This window comes from Hipposideros armiger, unplaced genomic scaffold (genome assembly GCF_001890085.2).
Source record: "Hipposideros armiger isolate ML-2016 unplaced genomic scaffold, ASM189008v1 scaffold_407, whole genome shotgun sequence".
Taxonomy (NCBI): Eukaryota; Metazoa; Chordata; class Mammalia; order Chiroptera; family Hipposideridae; genus Hipposideros; species Hipposideros armiger.
Genome location: NW_017731757.1, coordinates 1,405,950 through 1,419,604, shown reverse-complemented (window position 1 = coordinate 1,419,604; position 13,655 = coordinate 1,405,950). Strand labels below are relative to the sequence as shown.

Sequence of the window (13,655 nt, the reverse complement as noted above, 5' to 3'; positions counted from 1 at the left end):
ATCAAAAAAAGGAAAGATTCCAGTACTTGGGGTAGATTTTTATTTGAAAAGTATTGGTTATACACATTCTAACATTTATTTCTAAATCCCAAAACAATATAAAATGGTAGAAAGGACTTTGTGTGTGAATGTGGTTACCTTTGGTTTAAAATCCTCAATTTGATAAGGACCAACATGCCCATTAAAACACATACACCACATTTTGTGGAAATTAATCAATGAATTTATGGCAGTTCTTGAGGACACCTATAACTATTTTTCAATCTGTACTTGTGGAATAATGTAGTTTATAACTATTATTTTTGGAGTAGAATGAAATTTCCTTTTTTTGACACACTCAGTTTTCAATATATGAACTTTTCAGAATTAGGTCACTTGGTGATTAAACTGGGTTGACCATAAACATGGCTTTTAGAACTGTTTAATTTGAGCTTTCTTCGTTTTCCTCATTCCAAGTGAAAGATCCCTTTCTCTTTTGTTTTAGTCAAATATAAATTTGTCAATTCCCTGAACTATATTAGTGGAATTACAAGGAATTTGTTTTTTTTTTGAGATGTAGTGTCACAGTTTTCTAGGTAAGGTGTATTGTGAAAACATTCCAAAACAGAATCAATTATGGGAAGTGACATATACATTCAGGTGCTAAAACTGACACAATTCAGGGCATGAGATTCTGAACATCATTAAACTCTTCAGAATTAGAAATGAAACAAATACTCAGTTTTGAGGAGGACTTCTATCTGCAAACGATCAGAAAAAAACAAAGCAGATTTCATCAGTTTCCATAGGGACAAGTTAATCTGCTGATAAATTAAAAGTTAACTCACCAAACTGTCACAAGTCTAACTCACTGCCTAATTACATTGGCTTAGGTTGTTTCTTCACAGTTAAGGCACCAACCATTTGTGGTGTTATCAAAAGCATTTAGCATTGGATCAATTTTTATTCGTTTGTATCTCATTCATACTAATGGAGATTATAGACTGCAGGAGGAAAGTTTTGGAGATGATGGATAAGTTTATGGCATAGATTATAGTGGTTTCATGGGTGTATAATTATTTCCAAACTGAACAAGTTGTATGCATTAAATATGTACAGCTTTTTATATGTCAATCATACCTCAATAAAGTGGTTTAGAAAAAAAGAACCCAGAAAATCCTTATGGTTCCTTATTTTTGTACTTACCCTGGAAATGGAGAGAAGTCGGACTTATCTTATTCATTGGTTAGAGAAAATATAGACCATGATCTCATGTACCAAGAGTTTCATTTCCTATGGCCACAAGACAACCCCTAAAGTGCTTCATATTTTAAGCAAAAATGATTTCCCAGGTGCAGATTAGTCACTTTTAGACAATTTAGCCACTGAATCTGAGCAAGATTCTAAAAGGAAACCAGGCTGAGAATTTTTTTAAAAGTTAATTCAATTATGAAATCTGACATGAAATAAAAAAATGCAGCAAATAAATGAAGAGCCCACTACTGATCTAAGTACCATCCAAATCATTTTTAAGCACTCCCAGAAGTTCTTTTATTTCTCCCAATTAGCAACAGCTTCCATCTCCCCAAGGTGAAGCACTGTAGTCGTGAGTATGTTTGAACTTTATATAAATGGAATCATTAATATTCTTTTGAGTCCGGCTTAAGTTTGTGAGATTCACCTGTATGTTAGCGTAGTTTAATTGCTTTCATTGCTCTGGAGTATTCTATTACATCACAGTTCATTTTCCTTCTGCTGTTGATGAGCCTCTGAATTATTTCCAGTTTGGGGCTATTAGGAATTATGTTGCTAGGAACATCCTTGAACACATCTCTTGGAGCACATGTGTATACATCTGGAGTAGAATTAATGCATCACAGGGTGTGGTGTGCAGCTTGAGTAAATGCTGTCCAAGCATTTTCTAAAGTCATTTTTTTCAGTATACATTGTTTTATACACACAGTAGTGCACAAGAGTTTCCCCTGCTCCATTGGCATGCAATTGGTATTCTCAGCCTTTTTAATTTTAGCTATTCTGGTGGGTGTTTAGTAGTATCTCACTGCGGCTTTAACTTGCATTTCCTTGGTGATTAACAAGAGTGAGCACTTTTCCAGTTACTGGCCTTTTGGATATTCTCTCTTGTGAAGTGCCTATTCAACCTTCTGAGTCTATTTCTCCAACTGGGCTTTCTGTTTTCTTAATGAGTTTTAGGAGTTCTTTATGTTCGATGGTACTGGTTCTCAGGCTTTAGTCTGCATCAGCACCGCCTCTTAGGGCTTCTTAAGACATAGATTGCTGATCCCACCACCAGACGTGAGACACAGAAGTTGCATTTTTAATAAGTTCCTAGGTGATGCAGGTGCTGGTGATCCAGGGACCTCACTTTGAGAACCAACATTATGCAGTGTTTTAAATTTAGCAAAAGATGTTTCTTGTTAGTTTAGGGCAGGGGTCGGCAAGCTTTTGAGATGGAAGAGCCGCAGGCTTTGAAGTAAAATTGAAAATGAAAATAAAACTACCATAGTTTCACTTATAAAATTTTTAGAGGATTTTATTCACATAATGGTGATTATGTAAAAATATATTTATGGCTCGCGAGTAATTTTTAAATTGTTATGAGGAACAGGTTGACTCTTCCAGGGGTCCGCAAACTTTTGAGACGGAATGTACCCAAAGAGCCGCACATGGCTCACAAGCCGCAATTTGCCAACCCCTGGGGTTAGGACAAAGTCACCTTTCAAAAACCAAAACCCTCAACAATTTAATACTTCTTCAAGCGTAAGGCATAAGCTAACACTTTCTCCTCCTCCTTGGAAGTGGTGCAACTGAGTTTCCTTCAATAGCAACTATTTCAATCTGTCTGAAACCCACACCTATCTGCTTAGAATGTTTGGTACATACACTTCACTAGCCAAGAGAACCAGTCAGTTATGGAAGATATTTTTTGATCTCAGGAAAACTCATTGGCTTTCAACAGCAAGGACATGAATCAAGTACTCCTTCTAAGAACAAAAATACAGATCTCTAAGTGGAGATGAAAACTGTCATTTATTTCAACCGAATTTTGTTCCATTAAAAACTCTATGATCATAGACATTAAAACAGAAATAAAACAAAAACATTTTTTAATTGCCTTTAATCTCTAATGACAAACAAACACACATTTCAAATATTTCCACTGTTTTAACAAACCTCATTATTACATTGCTGTCATTTCAGTCTCCTGAAATACCAACTATTAAATACAAACACTATTAAACAATTTACTAGTCTACTGGACTAAACATTAACCATATTATTTCTAAATACAACGAGTTCAACAGCTATTGTACTCAATGTATTTTGGTAGTTTACTGTGTGTGTGCTTTTTAAGGCTTGATTCTATAAAAACACCTGTTTCTCTCTCTTGAGGAGTCCAAAAATCTGCTCCTTACAAAGGCATATATGCTAATATATGCAACTTGAGGGCGGTTACACCTTATTCAGAGAGGTCATGAGAGTCTACTTAAAACCATGACAGTAAAACCTTCAGTAATTCGAACTCAACATACCATAGCCACCACCCTGAAGGAAAACTACAGACCCACAGTGAAATAAAGTACAGCAGGCAGCAGGCCCTAGGAAGTAGTGTGGTTTGTTGATTTACTAATCATAAAGACATAAACAAACAGCTCTCAGTGGTCAGAAGTAAACTAACCTGGGCAGGCTCATAAACGTGAACCTCTGGATGCATCCTGAGAACATACTGTGTAATTACAGTCAATGTTTGCAATGATTTTTGGGTTTTCTCACCAACTCAGGAGAAGCTATACATGTAATTTAGAAGGGCTTTTAATAAAGGTCAAGCCAAAAGGCTTACTGTCGACAGAGGGTTAGCCATCAGTAAACCCGAAATCCAAATAAGACAACTACTACGTATTCAAGAATTACTGTTAGTGGATTGGCCTTTTCTGAAACCATCACCACACCGAGTTTGAAACTGCAACGGTTCCCATGTCCGAGTCATGCAAATGTAAAAGATGCGTGATGATCGCACTTAAGTCCTTCATTATCAAATCACCTAGAAGGGCTATTTTGAGAAAGCATTCTTTTCTCTTCCTCCTCTTTTAGGACACATAATTAAATATTGTCTTTCTATATTTTAACTATACATCTTTTTTGGGGGGAGTAGACTTTCCCTACTATAATGCCACTCATACTAAAATATATTTTTTTGTTTTGCCTATTAGTTTTGTAAGTACTATTTTAACCAGAGGCCTGGGGGTCGGGGGGGGGGGGAATAATGGATCCTAGTTATCTTAAATAAAGTGGTGAGACAAAATGGCAACTTCACACAGTTTTCAAGTAAACAGAATCCCTGACATAACTGGAGAGTAACATGTAATTTAGGGGTAGTGTAAAAAAAAAAAAAATTTGTTACAACTTTGTCTCATACTTTACAAAATGAACTTTGGATCCAGAGTCTTTTAAGGCACAAACCTGGTAGACAGCTTTTCTTGGTGGCCTGCACCTCTGATGTGGATAAGAAAAAAAAATACTATTTACATAAATAAAAATAATAAGTGATTTTGTTAGAGCTTGAAATCATTGGGTGAAGTTGGAGGAAAAACTCCAAATAAACTAACATCTTGTATGTGTAAATACTTGCTGCTAGTATAAAAAAGAAAGTGGAGTATAGTTTACACAGTGCAAAAACTATTGGGAAGATGCTTTCAGAATAGACTTGACATCGTGGTAGCATCACAGTGCTGTCTCAAAAATAGTCAAGGCTGAGGGCTGTCCATTGGAAGCATTCATAACCACGTGGCCGTTCTGAGTGATATCTGGGTAATTCCTTTTGAAGTACACCTGTTTAGAAAAAAAAACAAAAGGGCAGAAAAAGAACATGTTTGAAGTTTTAAAGTCTTCCTCCCTGAAGCAATGCATTTCTATGTCCACTTCGTCAGGTGAAGCAAATCATGTCACTGGTGAAGGCACCATTAAAAAAAAAAAATACAGGGATGTATTTATTCTATTAAGTAAGTAGCCCCATTAAAACCCTCCGTGGAGCTGGGGCTTAATGCCAAACAACCTGTAGATCCACGTTAGTTCTGATCATTCTGATTCACAGATATGTTTTATCAACACATTAAATTGATAAGCAAAATCATTTTACTGACTCAAAACCTGGAGATAAATTAAAAACAGGGTGACAAAGAGGCTGGGAAATCTAGCGTCTGCATGAGGATTTCTCATTTTCACATATAAAATGAGCACAATAGATTTGGATGTTAATATCAGGTTGTAATCCCTATATTTTATAAACTCTGATTGACAAGCATTGAAAGGCTGGCGTATATATGTATGAACTATCCCGGCATTTAATTTGTGCGGCAAAGCAGTTATAGGGCCTATAGAAATGTGATCTGTGGATAGTGGGCCACAATAATGAAAAGAGAAGCAAAAGCCTTAACAATGACTCAACCAAGCAGCTTCTCTAAAATGTAAGATGACACCAAATAATAGGACAGTTCTTTGCCAAGCCTTTCAGTTCTTGAATTCTACCAATTTCTAGTTGAACTAGAAGAGATACAGGTTTTCTGATAAATGTATAATCAGAACATAAAGGAAATGAAATGCTGTCAAGTTTCTCTGTTCCACAATCATCAGTTTTTAGTAGCTGTATCGTATCTCAGTTCCTTGACAGATGCGCATAACAAAATGAAATAATGTCAAGACTTGTGAGCTCTTATCGCAAAATGTGTTTGGGTGAAAAAGGACTTCAAATGTAATTTTTTTTTTTTCAAAGAAGAATGTGAAAAGTTTTGTTTGAGTCTTTAAAACAGAAAATGTACCATCTATCTGAGGCTGAGACGTGTCATGAGCTGGGTCTCTAGTCATTTGATTCTGGATCTATTTTATAAAACTTGGCTCCAAATATATTTGTGGATGCTGTCAACAAAGTTATCATGGGAGATAATGGACTTCACATACAAGAAAGAAAAGTGCTGAGACAGCCGCCCTCATATTAAGTATACTTTTTCTCCTGTTGCCTGCATACTTGATATTCCAAAAATATCAATACATATGAAATACTACACATTGTCACTTAAGGAGCAAAATAAATTATTCAACAGTGCTTGGACCCCACTGGGTGAAAGCTGAGGCTTTTTCTACTATAATGCAAGTATTTAAAAATAAGGCCTGTATTAGGGGCTAATTTCATATCATCTCCCTCCTCCGTGTTTTAAAGCTAGCCATATTTTGTGTGGTTATATATTTATGTACTCCAAAAAATCTATTTCTTGGTGAAACTAAAAACAGCCAAAAGAACAAATGGAAATAATTTCATTTTCTACTGCTTGACAGTCCTCCCAAAATAAGCCAGTTCCTTTCCTCATAACCCTTTCAATGTAATTTCTTTTTTTTTTTTATAAAGAAAATATTATTAGCAACTTGTAACTATTAGCTTCATGGTCTGAAATACTTGAAACTGAATACTGGAAACATGCTTCCTGTGTATAAAATCCTTAATTTAACCTTTCTTTTTCTCACTTGTTTTCAACTTTCATAATACACTCCGCCTAACAGCAGAAGTGTGAGAAGGCATCATTCTCACAGTGTGGGTTGTGAAGTAGCTGAGATGACTGGACCCTTGTTAGCAGAGCCCTTGTGCATAGGCTAAGCCGGGGATGGAGAGGTTCCGTCTCAGCTCTCTCTTCTGGAACTCACTGCTGATTCTGGAAAAATCACTGAACCTCTCTCCATACTGACTGCCTCACTTGTGAAATGAGACAATGACTTAGCTCATAGGAACTAATTAATGGCTACAAACTGCAGGTTGAAAATATATCGAGTTAAGTGTTGGGTGTGGTTATGATGCTGCTCAGAGAAATGGCCCCTTAGTCCATGGAAAGTAGCAGCATCACCCAGCCTGAATGAAGAAAACAATACACCTGGGAGGCCCTTTTGATTTTTATCTTTACAGAACCCAGAGTCATAGAGGAGACCCCTTTAATTTAGTGACTATGGTAACCTGGGAGGCAGAAAGGTAGTTAAAAGATTACAGAAGTGGGAGTTCTAACACTTACTAACTAGTGACTTTGGGCAGTTACTTAGGTTCTTCGGCTTTAGTTTCTCTATTTGTCAGAAAGGGATAATGCCAACTCAGAACGGTTCTGTAATGGCTAAAGGAGACAATGCCATAAAAGTTCAAGTTCGGGGCAAAAGGAATATTAGACCAGTGAGTGGCAGGGTTTCTTTGTCCCTCTTGCCCTCCTTTTCTTGGGCTTCGATCATTATAATTTCTCTAATATAGGTCAAAACTAAGTTGAATATTTAAACTCTACCTTGTCAATAAAACCACTGTCACGGAATTAGATCTTATTAAATGCAACAGAGCAATAAAAGCTCCCATGCATGGATAATGGTGAGCATTTATTTATACTATATTCAGAAGGTATTCTTCAATAGGTTTAATTCTGGCTCAAGACTGTCAGGTCAATCTCACTGAACTGTATGGCCTAAGTTCAATGCCAGTGACTCTCAAACTCATCTTTAAAGCAGGTCTAACTCTGTTGTCCATATAGGCAAGTTAGAAAGGATTTCTTCTTTTGAGATAATGGAAATGGATTTTCTCTCCCCTATCCTCTCAGAAATCACCCTAAACAGCATGGATATTATGAGCTATAAAACAAGCTCATCTTTGATGAAATCAGGAATTCCAAATGGCAAAATATCCAGAAGGCTGCCATATGCAAATGGATCCAATGAGGCTGTAGCAAGACAGAGTTCGGGTACCTATGGGAGCAGATCTCAGCAATAAAGGGAGAGTAAAGTTCTCCAGCTAACTGGCAAATTCTAAGGTGTGTCAATGAGGAAACATATAGAATAACTATCTTTCTCTGCACCATGTATATTAGTGAGGGCCTAGGAGTAGAGAGATTCTAAAACGCAAGTGGCATTGTAACTGCCCATCTCTGCAGGCTAGGGAGGAGTGCAGGCTAAAGGAATATACATTCTCAATTTTTCTCTTGCATATATGCATACACACACTTACTGTTTCTCTGGGTCATAAGGAGCTTCTATGTTAAGAAGAGAAAATTCTCTTTAGCCTAAAAGGATGCCCTAGCCACAGCTATCAGGCAAAGATATGGTCTAGGAAAAACTCATTTAATTCAAAGGTCAGTAGTAGGAATAATAATAATAATAATGATAAAGAAGTAGCACAAGATCTGTAAGATACACAAACAGAAAGTTAGGAAAAGGAACAAGGTAAGCACATGATGGATGAATAAATAGTCACTGAACAGGTGAAAATTAGGAAAAAATATAACGCAATACATTCAAAGAAAATGTAGTGGAATAATCAACCTGTGGACAACAGAGATCTGACAATACAGGAAAACAGAAGATAATGAAACACGAACTGACAGAGGCCAAAGGTGAAATGGAAGAGAAAAATAAAAACATCAAAGAAACGACAGTTCTACTGAAGGCCGTAGAAAGGAGATTAGCCACTGCTGAAAAAAATAGGGTGAGACATGGAGGACAGGATTGAGAAGGCAAGCAAAATAACTGGACATTAATAAAGGACCGAGGAGGATATAGCTTTATAAAATAGTCAAAGGATAGATAACATATACATGATAAAGAGGAGAATCCAAAGAAATAAAAAATTCAAAGATACAATTCAAGTAAACTTCCAGAAATAAAGGAAGACTTGAATCTGGAGACCAAAAGTATACCTGATATCGTGGGAAAAATGAATTCCCTTCAAAATAGGGAAAAAAAATCCTTGGGAATCCTAGAAAGATCAGGTTACGTCTAACTTGGCCTTACACTTTTTCTTATGAGTAAACAATGCTAGAAGGCCTTAGAGCAAAGATAACAACATATTAAGTAAAAGAAAGTATGACCCCAAAATTTTATAACCGGGAAATTTAAATTAGAGCTGCAGCAGACAAATATTTCATATATATATGAAATATTTAGTCAAAGATCATAACTCCAGGGAATCCTCCTTTAAAATGGTATAGAGCATTGTTTTTCAACCTTTTATTTTCATTGCCACCCACAATATAACTACATTTCACTTTGCATTGAGACTTAGTATAGATTCACTATCTATATCTATATTTATCTATACTAAAAGGAGTTTCATGAAATGTTTACTATTACTATGAAAGATACAGTGTTATTTTTCTTCCGTTCCATTCTTTTCTATTTCATTTCTTAAAACATCCTGGTCATGACTGACTAAATGGATTTCACAGCCCCACTTATGGATCACAACCTGAAGTTTAGACCACTAAGAGATGAGCAAGTATCATTTAAAACAAGTAAAATAATGGAGGTTTAAGTATTTTTAAAGATTTGAGTGTAAACAGAAGGAGAACTATTTAAACAACAAAAATTTGGTGGTAGAATGGAGAGGGAAGATGTATTGTTGTTTATAATAGGGAATTAAATAATAATAAAGCAACAAAGTACTCCTAGAAGAAATGAAAGGAACACATAAAGCAATGAACAAACAAACAAAAATGACAGGCTGCAAACTAAAAGGTTAAAAATAAAACCACTACAAATTAAAAGCATAACATGACAGAACTAAGATAGAGTGTACTCATAATCTCAATAAATGTAAATAGACTAAACTCATCTGTTTAAAAAATGGCTAAGATTAAATCTCAGAGCTATATACCATTTACAGGAGATACATCTATAGTCTGATATTAAAAGACAATCAAAGACATAACTGGAAAGTGAAAAAAAGTGAAAGCAGGGGACTCAATTTTAGTTTTGAACCAACTTGGATTCAGGGCCAGGAGCATTAACTGAGTTAAAGAAAGGCACTTTAAAACAGCAGAAACCAGAATTCACAGTGAAAACATAAGACATGAATACCTACGGCTGAAAAGTCATAGCATCAAAATTACCAAAATACAAATGACAACAACTACAAAGTGGAACTTGTTATAGCATACTAATTCCCCTCTCTAAGCCAAGTCACATCAAATGGACTAAATCAGGATACAGAAGAACTAAATAATGTAATTAATATGTAGATCTAATTAAGTTATGAAACCCTATACTTTAAACAGATAATAGTCCATCTTTTTAAATGCCCAAAGAATATTCACAAAAATTGCCTATATACTAGAACACAAAAAAAGTATTAATAAGTACTGTTTCTGAGTGGAAACAATACTGACAACATTGTTTGATCACAAAGCAATGAAAGTCAACACTGATAAGTAAAATCGAAAACTAATATAAGAACAAACCCCTATCACCAGGAAGTTTTAAAGACCTCCTTTTTGAATAATTCTTGCACCAAAGGGGAAATCAAAATCAAAATTGCAGAATCGATACATAAAAACTTAAACAATAACAAAAGTACTACACACCACAACCAATAAATTATAGCAAGAATAGTATTCAGAGAAAAGTTCACAGCCTTAAAATATTTATATTAATAAACAAAGAATGAAAACAAATGCATTCAAGAAGTAAGAAGCCACACACACACAAAAGTAATAAAACAAAGAAGGAAGGAATTAAAGATAAAAGCAGAAAGTGATCAACTGTAAAACAGAATACAAAAGTAGTAAGTAAATCTGAGAGCTCCTTCTTTGGGGGAAAAACATACCGTATTTCTCCATGTGTAAGATGCACCCTTTTTCGAAAAATTTGGGGTCTAAAAACTGGGTGCGTCTTATACAGTGGTTGTAGTTTTTTTTTTTTACTTACATTTGACAGTGATGAGGAGTTGTATGAATTTTATGATGAATAAAACGAGTTCAATAACTTTATGTAATACATTTTTTTCCAAATTTCAGGCCCCAAAATTAAGGTGCATCTTATACATGGGAGCGTCTTGTACATGGGGAAATATGGTAAAACTCTAACAGCTTACTTAGAAGGAATAACAGGGGAGTTAGGGAAGGGAGAGAGCATAAATACTATGTAACCATTGAAAAGAGTGAGAGAACTATATGCACTGATATAATCTGAGATATAATATTAAATGACAAAACAAGGAACAGCTATCATTTGTACTTAAAACCCAGAAAGGCCGTATATGTACAAGTTCTTGTTGGTGCACAGAATATATCAATACAACAGTCAAAAATGGTGCTCTGGGGCAGCCAGTTGGCTCAGGTGGTTAGATTGCGGGCTCATAACACCAAGGTTGCCAGTTTGATTCCCACATGGGCCAGTGAGCTGCACCCTCCACAACTAGATTGAGGACAATGGCTTGACTTGGAGCTGAGCTGCCAGTGGGCGGCCAGTTAGCTCAGTTGATTAGAGTCCGGTGCCGGTGCTCGAACGCCAAGGTTGCCAGTTCGATTCCCACATGGGCCAGTGGGCTGTGCCCTCCACAACTATATTGAAAACAACGACTTGACTTGGAGCTGATGGGTCCTGGAAAAAACACACTGTTTCCCCAATAAAGTTTAAAACAACAATGGTGCCCAGGCTCCATCCTGGGGGAGATGCTGTGTGATGACCTACTTTTTATTTATAAATTTTTAGAAAACTATTAAAAGTTTTTGAATTTTGTAGCATTACATGTTATTTGTTAAAAACTACTAAAATTAATTTTAATTATTTAGAGTCTCTAAAGCTACTCAGAAGAACTTTGGATATTTCTTTTGTTATTACTGAGAGGAAAGGGTTCAATCTACAGCCTTTTAAAAAATGATCCAACTTTTATCATGGACAGGTAGAATTCTTTAATATTTGTGCAATGCTTGATATTCTTCACAGCATTTAAGCATATACGCTCTCATCTGATCCTTGTAATGACAGTGTAAAGCTGGGTAGTGCTGCCGTCCTGCACTACAGGTAAGGACTCAGGCTCAGAGACCTTGGGTGACATGTAAGTCCATGTGGCAGCTAAGTGCTTCTTTCATTTATTCAAACTGGCCCAGGATCCTAGAATCTAGGATATTAGGATTTCGTAACTTTTTAGTTGTAGCTGGTCATTTCATAAATAGGTAAAATAGCACCTCAGTTACGCACTTGGAACAAAGGAACTTCTAAAACCTCAATTAGGTCGGCTTCATCATGAAACAGAATGAATGACAGGCATGTATCCTTTGTTATGGGCTGAATTGTGTCCCGTCAAAATTTATATGTTAAGAAAATTTAAAAAAAAGAAAAAAAATTTATATGTTGAAGCCCCAACCCTCTAATACCTCAGGATGTAATTGTACTTGGAAACAGGGTCAATTAAGTTAAAATGCAGTCGTGGGGGTGGGCCCTAATCTAGTATGACTGGTGTCCTTTCTTGTAAGAGGAGGATATTAGGATGCAGACACAGAGGGAAAACCACGTGAAGACACAGAGAGAGACATTTATAAGCCAAGGACAGAGCCTTAGAAGAAACCAATTCTGCTGACACCTTGATGTCAGAATTCCAGCCTCCAGAACCGTGAGGAAATCAATTTCTGTTGTTTAAGCCACCCAGTCTGTGGTACTCCGTTATGGCAGCCCCAGCAAATTAATGCACTCAATGTTAAGTCTCTAAAACGTACTTTCTCCACAATTTCATGGATCATCTAAAAGGGTCATTTGGAGAGTGATTCAGCTTGTCTGCACCAACATTTTCAGAAAAGCAACTACGTGGTCAAGAAAACATAACTTGGAAGTACCCTTTCCCAGATGTTGAGTTTTCTTTTCAAACAAATGAATTCTAATCTGTTAGAATGAAAAGCTTGTTGGTTTAGCTAATCCTCCTGGTGTTACAGTTTTGAATGATACACTGATATCTGATGCTTGCACATTTAAAAAGATGACAGTCTGACAGTTTGTTCTCCTAGGAGGACCAAGCATGTACAAAAATAATGTCAAGAAGATATTCAACTGGGACGAGAATCAAGGTATGTTATTTTCTTCTTTCTGTAAGGGTGACCTGAGCCAAGGGTAGGACCAAAATCCAAGAGTGATGCTCTACCACCGTGTGAACTTGCTGGACTGGCCCCACCTAGAACACCACATGAAACAAGGAGCAGCAGTACCTAGGGATGCACCCAATGATTCACCTGCTGCTCTCCACTGACTGGCTCTGTGACCTTCGGTGAGCCCTTAACCGCTCTCCTCACCCATGAAGTGGGATAAAAAAGAACCGCCATGAGGATTAAGTGAAATCATATATGTGAGAACCATGCAAAATAAATTATAAAGAATAACACAAATGTAATTTACTATTAATATTGTTAAATTAAGTACAAGATTACTGGTCCAGGAATCATGAGATTCCTAACTCTATGACTTACGTGCTTTTCTATATGTATGTTATACTTGAATTAAAACATTTACTAGAGGAACAGATTTCTAATTTTGTGTCTGCTATAAACTAGTACAGCGCTAGTCATATACGTATATAGGGCCACCTTCCTTATAAGGGGCCTGTTTCCTTATCTGTAAAATGAGAGTGTTGAATTATGTTACCTGGACCTATCTAAAAATTCTATGATCTTTTCTCATTACTCACTGCCTTGATAATATATAACACATTTTTAAAATAGAGGCTTTGACACTTGGGTGGGGACACATCTCTTGAATGTGAAATGCCTGATGTCAAAGAACAAAAGGGTTTGCAAGATTCCTGGCTATGTTGTGACTGGATTATACAGAGAATCCCAAATGATCAATCAGGTCTTATGAGAGACGCTTTGACTGGGAGACAA

General features: G+C 36.3%; 1 protein-coding gene across 1 annotated transcript in view; it reads right to left on the bottom strand.

The window, feature by feature from the left end:
* Window positions 1–3,008: 3,008 nt before the first annotated feature.
* The window catches only part of ABCC4 (ATP binding cassette subfamily C member 4 (PEL blood group)), a 289,286-nt gene continuing 278,639 nt past the window's right edge, over window positions 3,009–13,655 (bottom strand). Inside the window, exon 31 of the mRNA XM_019663851.1 lies at window positions 3,009–4,827. Coding sequence (XP_019519396.1) covers window positions 4,720–4,827 — 108 coding nt within the window. The 3' untranslated portion in view covers window positions 3,009–4,719. The remainder of the gene's footprint in view (window positions 4,828–13,655) is intronic.